This window comes from Ciconia boyciana, chromosome 7 (assembly GCF_034638445.1).
Source record: "Ciconia boyciana chromosome 7, ASM3463844v1, whole genome shotgun sequence".
Lineage (NCBI taxonomy): Eukaryota > Metazoa > Chordata > Aves > Ciconiiformes > Ciconiidae > Ciconia > Ciconia boyciana.
In genome coordinates, this window is record NC_132940.1 from 24,521,316 (window position 1) to 24,544,183 (window position 22,868).

Sequence of the window (22,868 nt, forward strand, 5' to 3'; positions counted from 1 at the left end):
TTTGGTTAAGTAAGATTTTGTAAGAATGTATATCAATAAATACAAATAAGAGTGAAAGCATGCAAAGTCAAGGTAGCTGGGCTGCCATATTTAACCAGTTTCTTGCTAGAGAGTCATGATTAACTTAATTCTAACAACAAAGGATCAGGAGGCCTACAAAAGACCTATTTCTGTTGCAAGATCGCTACGGTAATTTAGGTGGCAAGAAATACAAATATTCATGATCTCCTCTAAATTGTATGAATCATGAAAGAGATCACCTTCAATAATTACTACTCTCTGTATTTGAGAATAGATACTAATCCAAAGTGCTGATGAAATGTTAAGCAAAGTAATAACAGCTCTTACGTTACTCAACCCAAATGACACCACAACTTTTACTATTTCTTCAAGTTATCTGGCATACTTAAAATGAGCACCTAATTATTAGTAAGCCATTATTCCACTTAGGTAAATACTAGACTTTGCTTTATTTCTCAGCTGAAGGCTGTCATGCTTTCAAATACTGATTCAGCATCAACAAATGTTGCATCTATCGCGTGGCAAATAGAAGTAATGCTGCACACAAGTATCTACTCAAAGCTGACAACTTTGTCCTAATGCAAGGAAACTCCCTCATCACAATATAAATGATAGCTCTGCATATGCGATAAACAAACTGTAAGCACGCACTCATCTTAGAGACATACTTGGAAGTCAAAACAAATGCACAAAAAATTATTCACGTTATGAAACCTTCTATTAGGTGATTTAGTTTATCACATTTTTACTGTGCAGATACAATATACTTAAAACACCACCTTTGTATTGATCTAATCAGAAAATAATCAATATATACTCTCATACACTTTTCAGTGCAAATCCTGGGATTTCTTAAAGATACTATACTTCTTAAATTATTAATCATTAACACGTGTAAAATTACTTCTTATTTCTATTTCACTGGTAATTATGATTATTGGTATCTCTGAAAACCAGGCCGAGAGAACATGCGGAAAAAATTGTGCTGTGTCAACGAGCAGAATTATTCAAAAGGTAACACAGAATTAATCATGTTAAAACATATCATGCCTAGAATATTTGTGTATAATTCAATATGCTTAATTCTGTAAAATCCTACAGCAATTTTGATTATAAAATTCCCTTGGCAGCTACAACGTTGGAAGATTTGATCTAACACCTCTTGACATCACTAGAAATAATCCTATTCATTTAAATAGGCTTTCGGGTTAGGGTCTTAGTCTTAAAGTTCATTACCTTGCTTCAGATCCCTTCTTAAAACTTCTTTGCCATAATGCCTACAGAAACTGTGACAACTACAACATTAACGAGCTACAGCTGCTCTCTATATGGTGACCAACAAATCTTATTCTTCTACTGTAATTTTACTACCTACTTTTATCCCATTGTTGTCTTTGGTCTACTTAGGAGTTCTTTGCGCTCAGCGTTGTCTTTACTATGAATACACGCTGCCTAGCACAACGTATACGCACTATCACCAGACCTACATAAACCAGCATCTGGAATAAAAGGGATACATGGCTAGGATTCCCATACACTGCAATAATACAGAAGAACATTGCGATTTCAGTAATTACTGTATTACTTTCATTCACTCACTTTAGTAATGATACTGTGTGCTAGATTCAAGGCCACTGATCAAAGATGCATGTATAATCAAGGGAAATTATTTTCTTTTCCTAATTATTTAAGCACACATTAGATTTGACTCGGATTCTGAGAAGTACTTTGTACCTTGAAGTACAACTGAAGGTAAATTCACTCTCCAACAAAAGGAGTGTTTGAGTCACAGAGAATATATTCATTTCAATATCAGCAATACCAGACATGCATAGACAGCCTGTACTGATCACAGATATAAGAGCAGTGAATGTGCAACTAACGTGTTTTACTCGTTGTATGAAAATATCCTCAAAAGGACCTGTCCCTGTTACATGATTTTAAACGTTTTTTAAAAATCAGTTTTTCCAGGAACAAAAGACTAAATGAAATCTTTGAATCAATCAGAAACAAGCACATACTATTCTAGAATAGCTATTTTTCCATGGATAAATGTTCTCCTCACAGAACTTCCCTTGCATCACCATTAAGCATGGAAGAAATAAATGGGGTACAGAAAAGTTAATAAATCAAGGTAAAGAGTCAAAGAGCTCCAAACAGAATACTCAACTGTCTTTTTACCATATAAGTAGAGATTTCATAGTAGTAGCTCAGAAACAGTTCAGCAGACTAACATTGAGATGGTGTACATTTAACTGGACAGAATCTGATCAGCCCTTCATCTCCTGACCTGTACAAAGGACACTGGGGTGTGATGGATCAAGTCCCATCCATCGTTATCACAGGAAACAGCTCATACAATCTTCCAGCTGTTTAGCAAGCTTATCCTAAAACTAATTTGTTTGTTCCTACTGTTCATTTTAGAATTTTATTCTCTGAGCATTTAGAATCTTTTACTTTCCAGTGTAAATTAGTTCATGGCCAACTTACATCCATCTAGAGGCAGCAGTCTGAATAGTTCTTTTCCTTGTCTGCATTTATTTTCATAATGTAGTTACAGAGAGCAATCATATCCCTTTTAACCTTCATTTTGCTAGGCTAAATGAGCCAAGTCCTTTTGGCCTCCTCTCATAACAGATCAATTCCTCTGAGGAATATACCAACTGCTTTACTGAAGTTCAGACAGACAAAATCTAGAATATTTTCCTTGTCTATCTTGAAATTTCATTCTTAATTGGCACATGGATTCACCACAAATATACTCATTAAGAATCCTGAGTACTTGCTGCAATTAATAATGCAGACAAGAAAAAGCAGAATGTTACAGAAACCTGCAATGTTTTAAGTGTAATAGTGGATTATTTGTAATAGAAACAGTATAGAAACATTATGCATTAATGACTAAAATGTGAAATATGATAAGCATTAGACACACTGGCATTGTGACGTACATAGCTGCAGTACTAAGAGTATCTGACTACTGCAGAAAACTTCTGGAAACATATCTGGCACAAACGTGTTATTCATGAACGTGTTTAAAAGCAGATAAAATTCCAACACAAAGGACAAGGTCAGTATTTCAGCCATGCGTTATTATAATTAATGGCAAAAATCCCATTGGCTTCCATGAGGTCGGATTTCCACATGACTGAAAGCTTTTGTCAGGAAACTTCCTAATTTAAAGATACAAAACCAGCCTGGCAGTTTCCAACCTTGAAATCAAAAAGCAAACTGACCCAGTTATTCCACCAATAAATAGCTGAAATTTACTTCACTTGAAAACCAGGAAAACCCCCAGATTCCTAAAAAAGTCTTCATAGCCAAGCTCTGGGTCACAGATCTAACACAAATTGATGATCTAAATCATAGCTCATGAGAAAAGCAGAAAGCATGCTAGAGTCAGGGTTTACAAATTACCAATTTGGCTACATTACAGAAAAATAAAACCTTTCATAAACTATACCATGCATTTAAGTATTTAATCTCATAGTTATGAGTCTAGGAAAAAGGTTACATTTTAGAATTAACATAGTACATCATAAATTAGAATACCCATTATATATGAAATGATGAGAACATAAACTACTTGTAATCCTTACAGCAGCTCCGCATTTATGAACAGCACTGAATGACCCTCAGAGTTTCATGCAGAAATTCAGAAATGGGTTTTTTTTGCTAACAACATGCATAATGCATGCCCTATGATGACCTCTATCTGTCAAAACTGATTCCAGCATGTTATTTCCAAACAACGCAGAACGTGGTTTACACTTTGGGCAGGGATCATTTTAACATACAGAATGATGACACAGAGTATAGGTGACCAGGGTTCAAAGGTGAATTTGTGGATATACTATGTACTATTAGTATAGAGACGTAAACCAGCTTTTGTTGGCATTAAACATCCATTCCTAGTTAATACGAGTCTTGAAGGAAGACTCTTTCTCTAGGGAAAATATAGCCTAGTCACCAAATATTTATAACCTGATCCAAAAACCACTAATGTAACGGAAAAAAGCCTCCTGACTTCATGAGGCTTTGAATCTGAAACAGAATTTTAGACTGACAAGGCCACATCTTAATGTTTCCAGAATCTCAACACAATGACATTTGCCTTTCCTATAGGAAATAACATGAACTCTCACTAATTCTGTCCTTTCTTTCACCAAAAGAGCGGTTTGGGTGTCTGTTTAGACACTCTGAATGTGCTTTAAACCTTTTTGGTTTATATTTTTGTAGCTACAAAAATAGGGAATGCAGCTCTGCTGAGGAACAGACTGACATTTAGCGATTGATAAGCCTTCCATAGCAAAGAGCAGAAGAAATACTCCATCTCAAATCTCAGAATAGGTGCATCTCCAGCCATCTTCACCCTCCAACCAGGAAATGAGGGCAAAGTAACCCAGGGCAGTATCTCACTGTCTCATTGGATTAAATGCCTGAACAGTGACCCACAGTGTCATGAATCATTTTAACAGCACAAACTAAAGACAACATAGGCAAATGAGACCTTGTATTTAAATAAAAGAGAAGAAATCCCAAATTAGTATTTACACCACAGTAAGTAAAGTTAGATTATGAAGGTTTCAGATGAAGGAGCATAACTGCAGATAATAAAGTAACAAGGAGTTATGATAAAAAATGAAAGAGGAAAACAGATGGGTTGTTAAGGACAGCAGTGTGAAGAGCAGGTGGACAGTTATACCCACAATCTGAGCATCCATGACACAAAAAACAGCAGCTTTGCCACATTTTTTAGCAACATCTTGGTCCAATACTGATATTATTAAAAGCTAGTTAAAGGGAAGCTCTACTCTGAGCACGGACTATATGAAAACACAGTCCCTTGTCATTCTCTGTATGTTCTTCAAATCAGCCCTGCGAGCTTCAGTGTTTAAAATACCTGTTCCTAATGATTTTGTTGCAGAATTAACAGTAAATGCAAGAGAGGAGAATCCAGTTTATCAAGACAGCTGCTTCTTAATTCCTAATCAGTGTCACCTATCTCCACAACCAGTGGAAGTCAATAGCTTTGTACAGTTTCTACCAAAGGCAAAACTTGTCTAGGAGGACTTCTCAGCTGGTGAGGAGACACGAGAAAAGCAACACTACATAATCACTTAGAAAAAAAAAAAAAACACTTACATTCCGTTTCTAGGGCTCTCTATTAATGACGCGAAAGAAAACAGGTGGGTTTTTTTTACTTTTAGGCCGAGTACTTATGACACAAATTACAGAACTCACGTACATGGAACATGCCAGCACAGTCTTTTAAGTGCACTCTTCAGAGTGGCAATGATTTAAATAATTACTATGGACAAAATTAATACACTGAATAAGTACACAGACATACCTCAAAGAAGATATTTTAATTGAACTTTTAATTCTCCCAGTCTTAAGCCATTATTTTTGTATGTCATCATAATTAGAAGTTCTAATTTTAGATATTGCTTATAAGCCTTACATTCAGGTAAGATGAATGAAATGCTGACAGTGCCTAAGAATCAGCTTTGAATATTTCACTTGTTTGTCTTCTCTTTAGCTGTTTTGTCTTTGAGTACTGTTCAATAAAGTCTTGATATTTTTCATATGACTAACCACAACCCCTGACTTTGCTGCTTGACTCTATTTTAAGTCAAAAAACTTCAGAAGGCTGATTATTAAAACATTTAACAGTTACCATGAGCCTTACTCAACTAACTGTTTAAGCTTCTGCTTATAAAGGTGTATAAGTAGAGCAGCCCTGGCAGGGCTTTCTTCCATAAACAGAGAACTCGCAAGCACCAGTGGGGGCAAAAATCTTCACTATCTTGAATTCAGATTACAAATTTGTAATGCACTCCAAACCACATCTGATAAACATTCCCATTTCTCTTCCACTTCCACAGAAACAGAAGATTTAAAGACTGTCATGCTACAGGACAAATAAAACTACTGAAGAATTTTTTTCTTTTCTTTTTTTTTTTTTTTTTACAGTCCTAGCCCTGCTTTCTGTGACTTTCCTCCCTCAACTGTTCCTACCATTTTACCTCCTTAAAAACCTTATTGAAGCAGCATTCGGGGTTCCCTCCAGTCCTTTACTACCTGTCACATCTTCTATAATTATTCAAAGACTCAGTTTTTCCACCATTTCTCTTTAATGCTGCATGTAAAAGCTGTATTCTTGGCAGAGACCTCTGCAAAAATGGTCAACCATCAACTAAAATGAAGATGTGTGGGAGAAAAAATCTGTCTGCTAACAGTCTGATCAACAACTCGTTATCAGAAACAGAAAAACACCACAACTCAGGAAGCCCTCTTGCTTCTTCGGGTTTCGTAGACCTGATCATTAGCAAAAAGCCTCCTGATAAGTAGCTGTATCTCCATTTTCCAGACAAGATGCACACAAAACTTGGAACTACATTGCAGATCATAGCAGGAGTTCATTACAAGGAAAATAAACAAGTCTAGCTATGTTATGCAATTTACATGGTTGCATTTTTTAAATTGTGTGGCTTCTGAAATATTTCTACACAGATTTTTTTTTTTTTCCCTTACATTACAGTAGTTTGTTTTGCTTAAAGAACAATGCATAGACAAACGGACATCTTCCCCGGCTCTGAACATCAGTATTTGACTTAGCTCAAATGTTTTTTCAGCAAAGATATTGGCGGCTAACTCTCTCTTTATGCTTAGTGACAATACGAGCAGCATTAGTAAAATTAGCAGCATGGGAACATGGACACTCACTGAAGTGGACAGTCCCCTCTCAGTAGCAGCTTTAAGTTTTCAGGTCTTCCAAGTCAAGGCCAAACTTAATGCTCAGTTTAGTGCTCCTATAAATACAGCTAACATTTATTTTGATCAGAAATAAGCAGTTTAGCTAAGAAAATTTAGAATCCAAACTGAAGTTTCAGAATTTAATTTTTTATTCAGAAAAATAACTCCAACAGAAGGCATTTTCTTACTTAACTCCTAAGCAGGGACATTTGGCACATCGTGACATTCATTTTAAGGAACCTGGAAGCTTGCCTCTGTACAAGAAAAAACAGGCACTGCAGAAATGCTTCTGAACCGCCATGGTTTTAAAATTAAGAAGAGAAAGCCATAAGGGCTGCCTTTTGGGAAAGGAATGGACCTATCATTATTTAGATGACTAATGACCATTTGTGTCTCATGTCCTTAAGGGTGGTTCTGCTCACAACTCTCACAGATTCACTCCTCAGGTTTAAATTTTTTTGTTTCTCAAAACAGAACAGAAGGAAAAGAAACTGTGAAGATTTTGGGAAGCCAGGGGACAAAATGTTACAACAGCGCAAAAGCAATCTGAAAATTAGTTAAGTACACTGCAGAAAGAATCTACTGACATACAAATGCCAACCCATTCCTGTTTGCACAGCGAACATTTTCAGAAGCTGTCCTAGGCATCATTCAAACACTTAATCTTCTCTTAAAATACATACATTTGTTTTTGTACATCCATATGTAACTGCAGCAATAAAGGATCCCATTTTCAGAAAGTCAGATACCAAGTACTAGAAAGATCAAGTACCACTAGCTCCAGCTGCACTTGCAAAATTTTTTTTAAATAATTTTTTTAAGCTTGACACAGAAAATTTAGCACATTAATTTAGAAAACCTGGACATGCCCTACATGGATAACGATGGATTGCAAATGCAAGAAAGGATGTTTAAAATAATAGAAATTTCATGTGCAATTCCAACATGATCTCTTATTATTTATACTCAAAACCAGGTACTTGGCATTTAAAACTTCGATGTCTGCAGTTTGTCCTCTCTCAAAAAAGAGGGCTCTCTCCAGGACTGCACTGAAAGAAAGCAGAATAGAGCTAGGAAGGTCACTGACTTTATAATGGCCATAGCTACATACATTTTGTGATAAATTAGGTGAAAACTATTTTTCTTTCTCTGACTGACCTTGGTTTCCCTTTCAAAGCATGTCTTCCTCCAAACAAGTGTTAAGGACAAGCTCTCATGTTTTGTACAATTTTAACTTCAAATGCTTATTAAGGCAACTAGTCCTTACTTGCAGTGACATAGGCAGCTATCTTTGTGAGAGTAAGGGATTTTTGGAATTGTCTAGATTGAGAAGAATCTCAGCACTTTGAACAAACGTTAGAAATGGCTGAGTACTAAATGTCTTATTATGTGAATAAACAATAAAGAATAATCAGGTTTCAAAAATGAGTATTCATTTGTTTTGACAAAGTAATGAAATCTCATCATTTCAATGTAGTCTAGTAGGTGAACTGGGGATATGAATTTTAAAAAGAATGTTGCCTCAAAACTAAGCTTCACTATTTTCTTTGAAATTGAGCAAACTAGACTTTTGGCATATGAATTAAAAAGTGTGGTACACGAGGTGCTGCTTTTTATAAAAGCAGAAGGTATGGAAATTAACCAGTGTTAATTATCACATCTTTTAATGTGGTGCCATAGACAGGCATGGCATTCTAAAATGTGTATTTGTTCAAACAAGTATCTGCCCCGAGGAGCTAACAACTTACATTGGGCAGATACTATAGATGAGCTATGAAGGTGTGTCCAGATAGTAGTAGATTATGCACAGCAAAAGGCTCTGAAAAACAGGGACAAATTTTGGAAGATAAAAATCCATTATTCCACAGAAGTAAATACTTTGAGCTATATTTTTAATACTACCTTCTGCCTGCACAGGGATGATTCTGCAGCAAGCAGTAAGAAGAAAAAGGCTTGAGAACAAGAATTGTTCTCGCAGTATTAAATTCAGTTTCCACTTTGGAAACTGAATTTAATACTGTGAAATGTCATGAATCTTGTACAGGACCTAGGCATTTTTCTGCTGTGAAGCATTCATAGACTGAATAATTTTGAAAAGAACTTGGTCAATTAAGTAAAAACAAAAACGTTGTCCCTTCTAAAAAATAAATATACTGCAGTAAGAATATGATAGTCGAATCTCACCTGCAGTGTGTCTGAAAGCATGGCATGACAGGAGGCAGCCCTGCCTTTCAACAAGTCTATTCAGCACAAATGGAATTAGTCATCCAGCTGACTACACTGTACCCTTCAGTGTACAGATACTGTACACTAAAATAATAATCGTGGACAGCAAGATGGTAACTGTGCACAATATAACCCATGAAAACGCACACCTATGCCACTTACAATCTTTCACAGGTCTCAAACAAGATTTAAAAACAAGCATTGCTGAAAATGTGCTGAGATTTTATTCATCAAGCATTGCAAAAATGAAAATTATATTATCTTTCATGCAATTTCTTTTGTGCTCAGTATTGACCAATAGCATCTGCCTCTAAGATAAAAGACCTTACTCTCCATTTTTGCTACTTACAAGAAATAAATTCTCTGGCAAGAGAGGAGTTTTAAATTATTACATAACATGAAGGGGAAGTGGCTGATGCCTGGCAAAGCGGGCAGGTTCCAGCAAATGACAGAATAATCTTGCTTGCACGCACCCTCTTCATAATGCTAAATAATCCTTCAGCTTTTTAAGTTAAACACTCTTGTGATCTTCCTCTTCGAGCAATTTTTCTTTTCTGTGGCCTCTACTCTGATATGGCAAATACATCTTTTACTTCTTAACTGACAGTTCTTAACCTACATGCAAAAAAATTTAAGGCCGATATAGACCTTCTTCGCATGGAAGCATCTGTAGATGAATGTTACCAAGAATTATGGCATTATATTAAGCAATGAAAAGACACTGTTGCTTTGGCTGAAACAAACCTGCTTTCAAAAAGTATGCCTACTGATTTCTAGTTTGTATAGGTTACAGCAAACAACTTATTTTCTTTGGGAAAAGAGAATAAAACTTGCTTTAATTACAAAATATTTGTGTTATAAAAGTAAAAAAGGATGAGTACATCTTTCACTGTTACCACAATGTAGTTAAAATTGTTTAGCCCTAAATAATATATACTTGTGATTTTGTTTTTATGCTGCATACTTTGCACATCTGACGCATTGGCAATCTATGTAAACAACTTCTAAGAAATCCAAAAGGCATAGTATTTTGTGATACCTCCAGCTTTTCCATGAATTTGTAGTATCCCTAGCCTCATTCAGCTGATGTAGCTATACACAGACATTCAGACTACGTTTTAAGTATCCCCTGAGTATAAAAACATATATATCTTACATATTATCTGGTCTCACTGTCTTCATTTAGAAGTTACCCTTTCTCTTCTAGCAGGATTGGCATATCAAAAATTATGTACTACTCTGATGCACTAAAGTTTCTGCAAACTCCCTCCCTTTTTATCAAAGAAAAATATTTTCAATTTTTAGTATAAATTTTTAAAATTGTTTAAAAAATTAAATAGCTTAATTTTCGATGTTTACATATAAGTAAGTCCTTAACTTGAAGATGGATCACATGATGAACAAATAATAAGCAGTAAAAGGATGTTGTTTTAAAGATAAAAATGAAAACATACAATAAAGTCATCCATGATCATTTGATCTTTGTTGCAAAATCAAGAGGTTATTGGTAAATCACCATAGGCAATAAAGATGGATGGGAATCAAGTCCAGACCCCTGTCAAGATGTCAGTCCTGTCATAATAATCAGGATCCATCTTAAAATCTTTTTGTTGCTTTCCCTCCCCCCAAGAAAAAACTCATATATTCATCTTCCCAGCACTGAAGGTTCTCCTTCTATTTTCTGTTTCCAGTCTGAATATGAATTATATACCCCAGCAAAGAGTGGGTAATTTGGTAGGACATAAACCACACCTGAAAGCAATAAAGGATATGGGTTGAGGTTCCATCTAAGCCAGGATGAGTGTATTCTGTCGCACCCCCACTAACTGTGCAGCCTCAGGACTGAGCTGGTTCAGCAACCCAATCAGAAAGAAAGTCACTTATTTCCCCGTCGCCGCTGCCACCACCACCTCCCATGACCAGTTTTCCATTATCTCATTGAAGCGACTTAGCCCTGTGACCAGATGATCATTAGATTCAAAAGAAAGGGCAGTGAGGGAACACCTGGGTAGGAAAAAGCAGCCTGTAGTTACATCAAAGAATCGCCAGAGATCAAACGGACACCAGCAGAACACCCAGAGTTGGTTCTTTCTTCCAAAAATACTGCCCTGAAAAAGAATACCCCTTATGTACTTAAAGGCCCACATCAGCTCTTTGAGCTTAGCTGATTATTCGATGTTTCTCAGATGCCTGAGCCATGTGCAGAGCAATGTACAGTTACAGGATTTAAGTCAATACCACCAGAAATGGACAAATAACAAAAACAGCACACAACGCACAAGAGCAGTCAGAGATTTAAGTCTCATTAAGTCTCATGCTCTTTTCCTTTTGAGCCTTTCTCTTCTCCCCATGATCAAGCAAAAAAGGGGGAGGGGGAAAACTGCAGGGCAACCTGTAGGCTCTTACAGAAAAAAAAAACCAATCCCACAACATTTAAATTGTAGAAGATGTAGTGGCATTAAGTGAATTCCACTGCACTAAAATGATCACTGCTAGTTGCAAGAAGACTGCTACTGCCAGGGATGAGATGTTATTCTGGAAGGAAAGCTGTGCTCCGCACATGCAGCTTTTGTTGTTGTATCGTATTTCATGTGATTTGTTGCTGTCAAACTCAATTAAGGAAAAAAAAATCCAAGAACAGTAAACATGCTGCTTTATCATCTGAACTAAAAGGCATAGTGCCTCATGCTCTCTCCTCTCCCCACACCTCCTGTTTCAAATGGGCTGGTTAAAGAATAACTTCTAAGGTTAGTGGAACTGAGGCACATTTTCAAGGTATCAGATCATGAAGTTACTATTTAATTCCCTGTTACCCACTAAAGCTTAAGAAATGCGAGTTTGAAAAGTGCAAGACTGAACATGTCTTCTATTTATTTGCAGGTCAGCAAGAGCAGCAATGAGGGCTGAACTCAAGTGCTTTCTCTGAATCCCTTATAAAGGTACCTTACCTTTTTTCCTGGATAAACCACATCAACGGGTTAAAACAACTGGGTTGAATGAATTGATTCTACTGAAAAATCAATCAGATCAATTTTTATACTGTCACTACTTGGAAAGACTAAGTACTAAATAAATTCAAATATGAAACTGCTGAGTTGTTTAATTGTGATCTGCAGCCTATTTCTTAAAACAGTTTTGGTACCACAGAAATGGGAGGTAAAGTGTGAAAGCAATGTTCTAAAGCAACTCAGTTGTAATCAGTAGATGTCCCAACACGGATATCTGATGTTTGTATAAGGCAGACTGGTAAATCCTACTATAAAAACAGAATTTGCAAATATATGGATAAATAAAATGTAAAGACTAAAAATACTTCTTAAAGGAAAATTGGGGACATTGTTTAGAGTTCTTTGAAGTAGACAATGAACATAAGGACCAAGATTATATATTAATACGGATTAGCAAAATAATTTTAACAGGACTCACTATGAGACGTTCTTCCAGTTTTCACAATACGAGAGGCAAAGCTCCCCCCAGATAAATAAGCAGTAAAAGGACAGGAAGTAAAAGGTTGAAACAGTAATATTTTTTGCAAATAGAAGGTGGTTTCCAAAAGGGTTACCCAAAGGAATCCGTGCTTGGACTTGCGTTGTTCAAAAAATTAATAAGCAGTATTGAAATAGGAGTAGAAGTGAATTAAGTCTTGTAGAAGGTGCAGAATTATTTCTTTAAAAAGAACACTACTTGCAAAGAATTGAAGGAAGCTTTCATGAACTGAAGTGCCTGTACAATAGGATTACAAATCACAGAATAACTTTGGCTGGAGGAACCTTTGGAGGTCATTTGGTCATAACTTCATGTAAGATGTAACTTAACAAAGTAACATATGGGTTGAATATTCATACATTATGATGGACTCTAAAACAGCTACCATCATATAGACAACAGATCTCAGAGTAATCGCTAAGTATTCTTTAAAATCAGTTCTTTAAGATCATAATCTAATTCTGCTGTGTACCAATGCTAAGAAATTTCTCGGAGCAGACCACAGAACTAGAAAGACCGACCATTCTTGGACCTAGAAGTATGCAGACAAGCAAACAGGATGGTCAGATGTACAGAAAAGCTTCTGTATCCGAAGAATTAAGCAGATAATGGCTCTTAGGCTAGAAGAGAGATGACTGGAGGGAATGTGACAGAGACAACTCGTGAGTGGCACAGACAGTCACCAGAGAAAAAGTATTCATTATTTTTTCATTTATTATTCACTTTCTTGATTCAAAAAATAGGAGGTGTCAACGTAGTAGGCAGCAGGCTTAAAACAAACAAGTAGTAGTACTTTATTCACAACTAATCATGAAAGTAACAGTTAAAGGATGTTGTTAAAGTTAAAGGCCAAGATTTTAGATTGGTTCAAAAAGTGGTAATGAAAATATGTGGAAGAAAAATTAAAAGCTAAGAAACAAAAACACAAGGTACTGGGGAAGTACCCCATATTCTATCCTTAAGTATTCATTTAATTGGCTACTGTTGAAGAAGGGATCCTGGGCTAGCTTGGCCTGCAGCCTAACTCAGCCTCATTGTTCTCTTCTCTGGGAAGCTCAAAGAGGTGAGCAGATTAAAAACTCTCTTGAAAAGCAGCATCAGTCTCTCAGGCTCTTGCCTCTGGCCCCTTCTACCAAGTTCTAAAACCTTCCTCAGGCAGAAGGCAGAGGCAGTTCTGGGAGCTTCTCTTCTGTGAATTTTCAGCAGTCTTTTTTCTCCCATGGGACGGCTGCTTTCAGTTTTACAATGTTTCCCAAATTCTTTGTGTGAGAATTACTTTGAAGCAGTGATCAAATACTGATTTAGTTAAATGAGTGAGCCACAAAAAAAGAAACCATAGGCTTTAGAGTACTGTTAAAATTCAGTAACTTTTGACTATTTTTAATCGTTCATTGCCTTATTATCTTTGTTTTGCCTTCTGAGAATGACAATATCCTGAAGATTAAAATCAGATATGAAAATAGATGGGTAAATGCAATACTCCTCTTGAAGATGAATAAGAGACTTATAAGCAAAATCCTATGCAATTCCCTTCTACTTGTCACGGTAACTAAAGGCAACTTTGGGTCATATGATTTCTGCACATGCCTTTTTATTCTTTTTTTTTTTTAAATAGTGCTGTACTATTTTTGTGTGTGTGTAAAATGCAAAACAGTATAATTTTCATTTTATTGATCATACTTGTATGCCCATTTTGTCCACTTTTACCTTAATCTTTTCCTTTTTTCTGCCTGCCAACTCCCTTGTATCTATCTCTAAACAGTGAAGTTTTGCTTAGAACAGTCCATGTTGACAGTGTTTTTATGCAGAAAAAGAGAAAGATACTGTAGGACTTTTAACCTACCTCACCTTAAAAATTACGCTAATACATGCTGGGCATGTACTAAACACGTGTATTATTTCTCTAAGAGAAAAATAAAATGTTAGTTGCTCAAGATACAGACAGTCCCAAAAATACATCCAATAAGACAAAAGAGCCTAAATTACTCAACTACAAACTAATCTTGCAATCCAACCAGACAAGGATGAAAGAGTTTGAGAAAATAAATATATTTCACCCTTTGGCATCTGGGTCTTCTGATGTTTAATTAAAAGAAAAGGCTAAAGGCTATGTTCTTCTCTGAATGTTAGCTCACTGCTGAGATGCCAAAGGGACAGGCACCTTTCAAAATACCTCTCCCCAACAGGAATGTAAAAATAATTTTAATTTAAAGTATAACAACCCAAATAAAAATCATTAAACTGCATTTGAAATGCTTCATTGGAAGACAAAACTCTGCTTTGCCTTCCAGAAATGCATTAGTGGAAAATTTCTTGGTGCAAAACATTAGACATGTTCTTTCTTGTATCACAACAAAGATGAATTCATTATTTTGGGAAGCAACAATAGCACAGCACATGGCATTAGCACTGTAGTAAAAAAAGCAAAGATCCTGAATGTAATACATATTTTTAATAAGTATGTGAGATAAAAATTTGACCTCACAAATTAGGTCACACAATTCAGTGTATCTCTGAATTCACTGTTGCTGAGTCCACCTGGAGGAAGCTGTCCCATTAACTGCTCCTAAGAACATGGTGACCACAAAGAAATTCACTGACTCTGGTCTCAAATCGCAACACTGTCCCAGCCACATGATGTAAAACACGTCAAAACACATCTATCAATACTAAGACCTGGTCAGGTTACAGCTTTAATCCAAGTCCTTGAAGAGCTCCAGAACATTCAGAATGATACAGCACATCAGCAAGCAGTATTGCATTTATCCTGCTAAGGAGTCTTCCTTTTGCAGCAAGCGTGCTCCTAGCTGCCCTGTTAAACCAGTTCTTACCTGCGATTCACCTGGTTCACACAGATTTCCTAGAGTCACGCACTGTATACTTTATACGCGCCTTGAACAAAGTGTTTAGATGCTATGTAGGGAAGGAAAAAGCATCCGAAACCAAATAAACTTCCCCAGAAAGTTAAGCATATGTGTTATATATACACGTATAATCAAAGCTCGGTTTTGGTTCTGTAGCTTAAAACATTACCATTTAGAGAAGTCTTTAGCTACTTAGCAAATCTAATGCTCCACAAACATTACAAAATTATCTCTAGGGAAAACACGCAAAACTATATATACTTTGTTATGATTGTTAATTATTAGACACACTTTACTTCCAAGAGAAGTAGATGTTTGAGTTCCTTCAAGTCTCTAAAATAGTAAAGCCCTCCCCCCCCCCCAAGCCATATAGGCTGCATTTTTTAAAGCCACGGGCTGCATTTCTATCTGTAACAGGAAACTGCAAAAACTAAATCAAAAGTTTGACATAAACAAGCAGGTCATTCTGGTTAGTCTGCATGCAGCAAGTCTCCAAGTCCCCTGGTCAGTTACAGCATGCGATGGATGTTTTACTACCATGAACCTTATTAGGTTATCCCATACCAGTAAGCAGTGGGAAAGACTTCAAACTTGTCAAACAACAAACTCTTCACTAGAGGAAGTTTTGTGAAACATTTCTCTTTCCTCCAGTATTCCTTCAGGCTTTCTCCGATTTGATTTACAATCAGCTGCTCCTTCAGGTACACATTCATTTTGACCAGCCATTAAAAGCCATGGTTATGTTCAATGTAAACAGTATCTAAAGCTGAAAAGAATGTCTTGCATATACTCTAGCACTTCAAGCCATGCTGTCATGTCAACTCCCCAAGAAGCTTTTCCATAGATATTTAACAGAGAAAGAAATAAGCCCGTGGGACTCTGAGCAAGGTCCCGAGGGAAGATGCAGAAACAAATGGCCTGTAATGGTTTGCTCTACTCAGTCTGAAAGGAAAGACAAGAACTTTAAAAAGGGATTGCTATTCACTCCTACATTTTATTGACAGGAAAAATAATTAAGTAACACTACCAAATGTCTCAGAAAAACACCTATCAATGTAGTTCTTGATTCTATACACAGAAACTCCTTTACTAAAGGAAAAAATGCTACCTTAGTCTAATGATGAAGATACTCATAATAAGGAGGTACTATTAGTGACACCAGTCAGCTCCTGACTTCTCATGAGAAAACTAAATACTGAGGGCTTGTTTAATACTGGCTTTTTATTTTTGGTAGACCTTTTTCTGTGGATTAAAACCAAGATAAATTCTTGTTCTCAACAATGACATTGACAGCCAGTTAGTAATGGGCCACCAGAGATCCAGGCAGAATCACAGGTAGCTGCCCCCATTGCTGAAATGGAAAAATAAATTCCTGAATGCCAGTTTTTCAGCACTGGGCTTCATGTTGCAGAAGGTTATCTTTTCTTACCCATGAAATTGGGTATTCTCTATACTGGGCTGAACGAGAAAGACAACAGTCAATCAGGACTACCAAGGACTTGCCTGGATAGTTCATAAGACAAGAAAATGAGAGACATGCTCCAAATTATCAGTTAAAGAGAGTAGTTTTATCTATAACAACTACATGCTTGGCAAAGAATTATCTACAGGCTGGGATATCCCAGATTTTCATTTGGGCCAGATTTTGCTTTTGTCTGGGCACATGGTTGGAGTGGCACTGAAATGGAAATCCAAGTTAGACTTGCATATCACAGAGCACGCTGTCAGAATTTCTTGAAATATCTCACAGTGTAATATACCTCATTCTTAACTGAAAAGGAAATTTAAACTGCCAATACTACACTATCCCCTAATTTTTACTATGAAGACAAGATGCAATCATTACCACAATACAAAAACATCTGAATATTGTTTCACTGCTTAGTAATCAAACACATATAACAATGACACAACCTAGTTAAAAGATTCCACAATCCAATTTCAACAAAATATGAAGCACACTGTAGCTCATTTCCCACTATGTCTAATTAAATAAACATATCTCCAATGCTGTGCTTCTCCCTGCACAGATTTTAACGTATATACTTCAGGCCATAAAGCTAGTTATTCTCTTCAGATCCTTTTCTTCATAATCTGTGTAAAATCAGTATTACAGTATTGCTTCACAAAGCAAGTACGGACCAGGCACCAACCAGAAATACAAATACCTCCTTTTAAAATTACTATTTGAACTTTGAAATCCCAGGCTGAAAAATAGCTTTGCCCAAGCTATTGTATTGCTTACACTACCTGTTAATATTGTGTCCCCCTCAAAAAAACCCAGTCAATATTTTACTTTCTTTGAAGGGAGAAGACCTGTTGGCTCTGTCCCTCAGTTCAGAACTAAGGTTTTCTAAGCTTTAATCCATGTTTATAAAGAAATCAGCTATTTAAGAAGTCACAACATGCTCAGTGACACTTTCACAGATCAGATTTTTAGTTTAATCTGCAATGAATCTTGAATATAAGGCTTCTAGTGTTCTATTTTTACCAAGTTTATCCTTCTGATATGAAATATACTTTCACACTTTTAGAGATTAAAGTTCCAATGTTTATATTAGCAGAAGTGTTTAGGGTAAAACCAGTTTTTAAAAACACCAAGCTGTGAATCTATCACATTTATACTCTTTATACCATTTAAAAAAAAAAAAGATAGCAAACATACACTGTACTATTCCAATAGCTGAGAGAGAAAATAATTTCTACTCTTATTAAAATACATACAAAAATATTTGTGTTTAAAACATTGGTCGAATTGCATCATCCTTCTCAAGAAAACATACAAAGCCTTAATTTATGCTTACGAATACACATATGAATGCTCCATTTGTCACTTAAGTCAATAGTGCAAATCACATGCTTAAAATTCAACACATGCATAAAAGTTTTCATGACATTCCTTACACAAGTTAAAAACCGTTATATAATTATCACTCCATATGCCCATCCTGGGCAAAAACTGACACCAATCTAATCACTTCTCAAATACATATAAGAAGAAACATGTTGTTCTATAGTAAAATGCAAACTCTAGACCAAATTTTTCCTGGCTTTATAGGTGCAGATGCATTTACAGGTTCACCTCTCAATGGCTTCTGTTATCTGCTGATTAATCCAAAGAAAGGTTATCTAAAACCTGTCTCCCCTAAAACTTAGTAGATGGGCCAGTTCAGGAGGCTATCTGCAACTGGACCACAGGCTGAAGTCATAGTGCACAGCATAAAGAAAAGACAAAGTCATATTTTCTTTTCCTTTCCAATTTGTTCTTCGCTTGTACAGTTTCTCCACACATTTCTTTTTGTACAGTTTCTGCACATATTTCTTTTCTCATGACTTTTCATTTCCCAGGAATTTCTCTGCCTCATCATCCATTAATCACTTTTCCTTCTACCCTTTATTCTTATTCAGCACAAAGCAAATCTCAAGGAGGAAACTGTCACTGTCAAAACTTTTAACCAAACTTCAGAGAAAAACAAATGAAACAGCCATGAACAACTTATTGCTTTTAGGGTACTTCAGCTAGATAGGTTCCTCCATCAACGAGCTTTACCAGCGGAAGACGAGATATTTTAATACAGTATCCTCACATTGTTTTGTTTAGACCATCCTTCTACTCGCAGTACTTCTCATCGAACTTAAATGATTTTTCATTCAGGGCTAAGCTGTGTCAGTAAAAGTTTAATTTGGCTCTAACAAGCACAAAAAGAGAAGCACAATGCATCAACTTGACTATGCTATGCCTCCCGCATTCATTTTTCTTTACTAAAATAGCCAAAGACACAGCAGAAAGAGACAAGACAGAATATGATGTTGAAAAGTTTGTGCGAAAATACTTGCAGCCCAAAATAATTGTATTTACTGCTGATATCAAACTCCATCAATATTTAGACACTGCAGGTGCCTGTTACTGATTCACAGCAATTGCCTGCTTTCCTAAACTAGTACCCATGCTTCAGCACTATAACATGCAACACAGGTAGCGGCAGCATATTAAACCTCCTAAAGACAAACCAGTCTGGGCAGCGAACTTTTTTTTTTTTTTTTTTAAATAAAGACAGCACATTAAGATTTAAATTTTATCTCTGACTGACTACCTCTCAGCAAAAAGAGCACCATGGTGCTAGGATTTCCAGAGATTTATATACCAGTGTTCTTGAAAAGCTCTTAGGATCAATGCAATAATGTATGCCTGAAATAAGTGATCTCTTACAAGTGCTGCTCTCTGGATAGCAGCTTCTGTCTCTCAAGGCAATGTGCAATCTGATGAACAATATTACTTAGAATATGCAAAAGAGATGCCAAGAGTTTACCAAAGACATTTATGTCATTAAAAGTTATCTCCACCAAGTTACAGCAGGACTCGGAAAGCATATGCCAATAAAATGCAAATAAAAAAAGCTCACTTCATTTGAAAATTGACAAAGGATATGTACGGAACACGTTACTATGTACTATCTTTTTTATTATTATTTATTTTAAAATATATATAATGTCAAAAGCAATTCTGTAAGACAGTGTTCTGCAACAATCTCTCTAATAAGGAGACGTAAACATAATGCAGATGTTCTACATTTCTACTGGCTTTCAAAAATATAATGGGGACCAAGAACTTTACTCAATAAGACTACCCCAACAACTCAAAGAACTGTTCTGTGTAGGTAAATGGATGGGGTGGGGGGGAGCAGAACCACATTTTAGGCATTGGTTTCATAGAGCTTTTAAACATCTATTTAATTCAATGACTCTGGTGATTTGAATGGTACTTGGTCTTCAATAAAAACTAATTTTGAAGTACCCTGGTATATAAAGATCGTGTAAATACTTCTATTAGACTTCAACAGCAAGTAAAACCACCAGTATACTCAAAAGGTTCTCAAAGCTGAATTATTTAACCTTTTAGAAGTTTCCATGAGACAGCTATGTTTAAAGATCTGGATCTGTAAGGACTATTCTGTAAGCACACATTACACTTCACTGCAACATATACCACTGAATGGGAAGAACTCAAACAGTCCCACTTGGAAGAAGTATTCTTATCCTCTTCTGCATTTTGATTGATATTCTTGATGTTTCCCCCTCCAACTGTATTAATTTTCAGAGTCACAGGGTGCTCATTTTTTTCTTTTTTCTTTAATGACTTCAGTCAAAAACACAGAACAATTTAGGAGTATCATGAAGCAATTTTTTTTGCTAGAGGGAACAAAGTGACGATACGTGTTCCAAAACATGTCAAAGTTACGTGAGTAAGAAAGGTGTGGTCTCCTTCAACTAGTTACAACATATAGACTTTCAGAGCCAAGGCAGCTGCAATGCTAGTGGCACAACCAGCATTCCTACTTTTTGAAAAGTGCTTAGCTCTGCCAGGCTATAATGCGGTGTACAGAGTTGCTATCCTCTTTAATGTTTGACTCCAACTATTTGCAGCTGTCCACATCTAGAAATATTTAATAATCCACAGCTTAGTTTTATTCCAAATAATATCTGCATAACAAATCTCCAGTAATTAAACTATACAAGAAACATAAAGGACAGAAATGTAATTACTGTAAAAAATGACACTAAAAATATCACACAGTTACACTGAAAACCATTGAGTATTTTATACAGACATATAATGGGTCTCCAGAGGAAATGTTCACCCACTTGAGTACACAGTCTATAAGCAAGCATTTAATTTTCTTAAGGGCTGCTGCTGCCATGATTCCACAGAAGTATCTACTATAAACTAACAGGAAGAATAAAATCACTTTGAAATTCTACATAAAACTGCAATTGGTTTATGCTTTTTAGAAGAGCAACTCATATTCAATACAGCTAAGCAGTAAGCACCACCACAGTTAGGAGAGTTGAGAATACCCACAACTTTGCAGATCAGAACCTAAGCTTTATAAGCAACTGTCTGCTTTTCATCACTTAGTTACTTCTTTTAAAACTGCAGAGTACAGTAGGGTGGGTCATGTTAACTGAAAGCCCAGAGGCATTTTGTTGTTCAGGTAGAACTGAAGCACTGCTTAAAAAAAAAACAAGGAAAAAAAATTAGAGTTCAATGAGCTGACCTTATCTTTGAAATCACAAACAGAGCAATCAATTTAGACCTTCAGGACTTCAGCAATAAAGAAAGTTCTCAACATGGCGTGCATTATAATAGCGTTCATAATGCAACTTGATAAAGTGAGTTACACCTTTCTCGCTCTTTTTATTTAATGTTTAACTATTAAAAGTCATGACACAAACCTGGGTCCACGTGTCTAGAGTTTCTTCTAATTCCATTCGTTCGTTTCTGCATAGCAAAAATACAAATCAAGGATATGAATAAACATGTTTTAATGTAGGCACACTGCACTCCTTTCATTCCCACAATCTACTAGGCAAAGCTGGTTTTAAGTTATTTCCCCCAACCACCACCACAATTATCTTTATCTTGTAGAAAGATCATACTTTGAAAAATATTCTTAGTAATGTAGACAGTTTTTTCATATAACCGATTTTTTCTGACACTAGGTTCAAAAGATTTTTAGTCTGTAGGTTTATTCATACATCAACATCTTTTGATACCAAGAACAAATTTATTTTTTAATAATTTATGAATAGGATAGCGGAAAAGTATGCAGTTTGGCATTATCTGCCCCAGAGAATGTCCACAAACACAAAAGTATCAAAGCTGCTTGCGTTGCTTTAATAAGATAGAAACTTTCGCTATTCACTATTCCTACTTTGTACCTAAGGTAGCTAGAATTTCCTATGCAATTCTTAATTTCCTTATTTTCTGGGCAAGTACTTAAATATATTTAGTAACTCGCCTCCCTCTTTCTTTTAAATTTTGATAAACCAGAAACTCTCTGACAAGACTGAGACTTTATTTTTTTTATGTATTTTATACTCCAAGACACTTAATGTGGATCCCTGAAAATTTCAATGTGAAATAACGCATATCTGTGAACTACTGATCTGCTCTTGCAAGCTTGTTTTAACTGGTAGCTTGCATGAAGGTTCATGCATTTATTTATTTTTTAATCAAACCAAGCAGAGAAAAGCATGTTGCATAACAAAGGGAACAATTAGGTTGCCCCAATTTACTTGCAGTTGATATAAGCTGATGCAGGACACACACCGAGGCAAGCCAGAAAGCAGTAACCTGCGGCACAACCAAATTACTAAGCCCTGTAGCAAGCTGGCAAAATGAAAAGCTTGGTTTAAAAACAGCTTTCAAACTCTTGAGTCTTTGGACATACTCTCTCTGTACCCCACAACTCTAATTAAGGAAAGGATGCAAGTTTTGTTTCATCTGCAGTGCAAATAAGAAAAATATAAAACTACTGCTACAGTGAAGGTAATGTTACTGAATAAGAACAAAAGGCTCAATTATATCCTAGTTATTTTTTTTAAATGGAGGCTGCATTGCTGATAAGGATTGATGCAGAGTGGTAACTACAGATTTGCACAAGAGAGGGAAAGGGACAGGAGTGGGAAAAGCAAGCACAAAGGAAGATACAGAAATGTTTAACTGAAATG

General features: G+C 36.0%; 1 protein-coding gene across 1 annotated transcript in view; it reads right to left on the bottom strand.

Annotated features, from left to right (window-relative positions):
• VAV3 (vav guanine nucleotide exchange factor 3) overlaps nt 1–22,868 on the bottom strand; it is a 175,577-nt gene that overhangs the window by 37,824 nt on the left and 114,885 nt on the right. Inside the window, exon 19 of the mRNA XM_072867909.1 lies at nt 21,591–21,636. Coding sequence (XP_072724010.1) covers nt 21,591–21,636 — 46 coding nt within the window. The remainder of the gene's footprint in view (nt 1–21,590; nt 21,637–22,868) is intronic.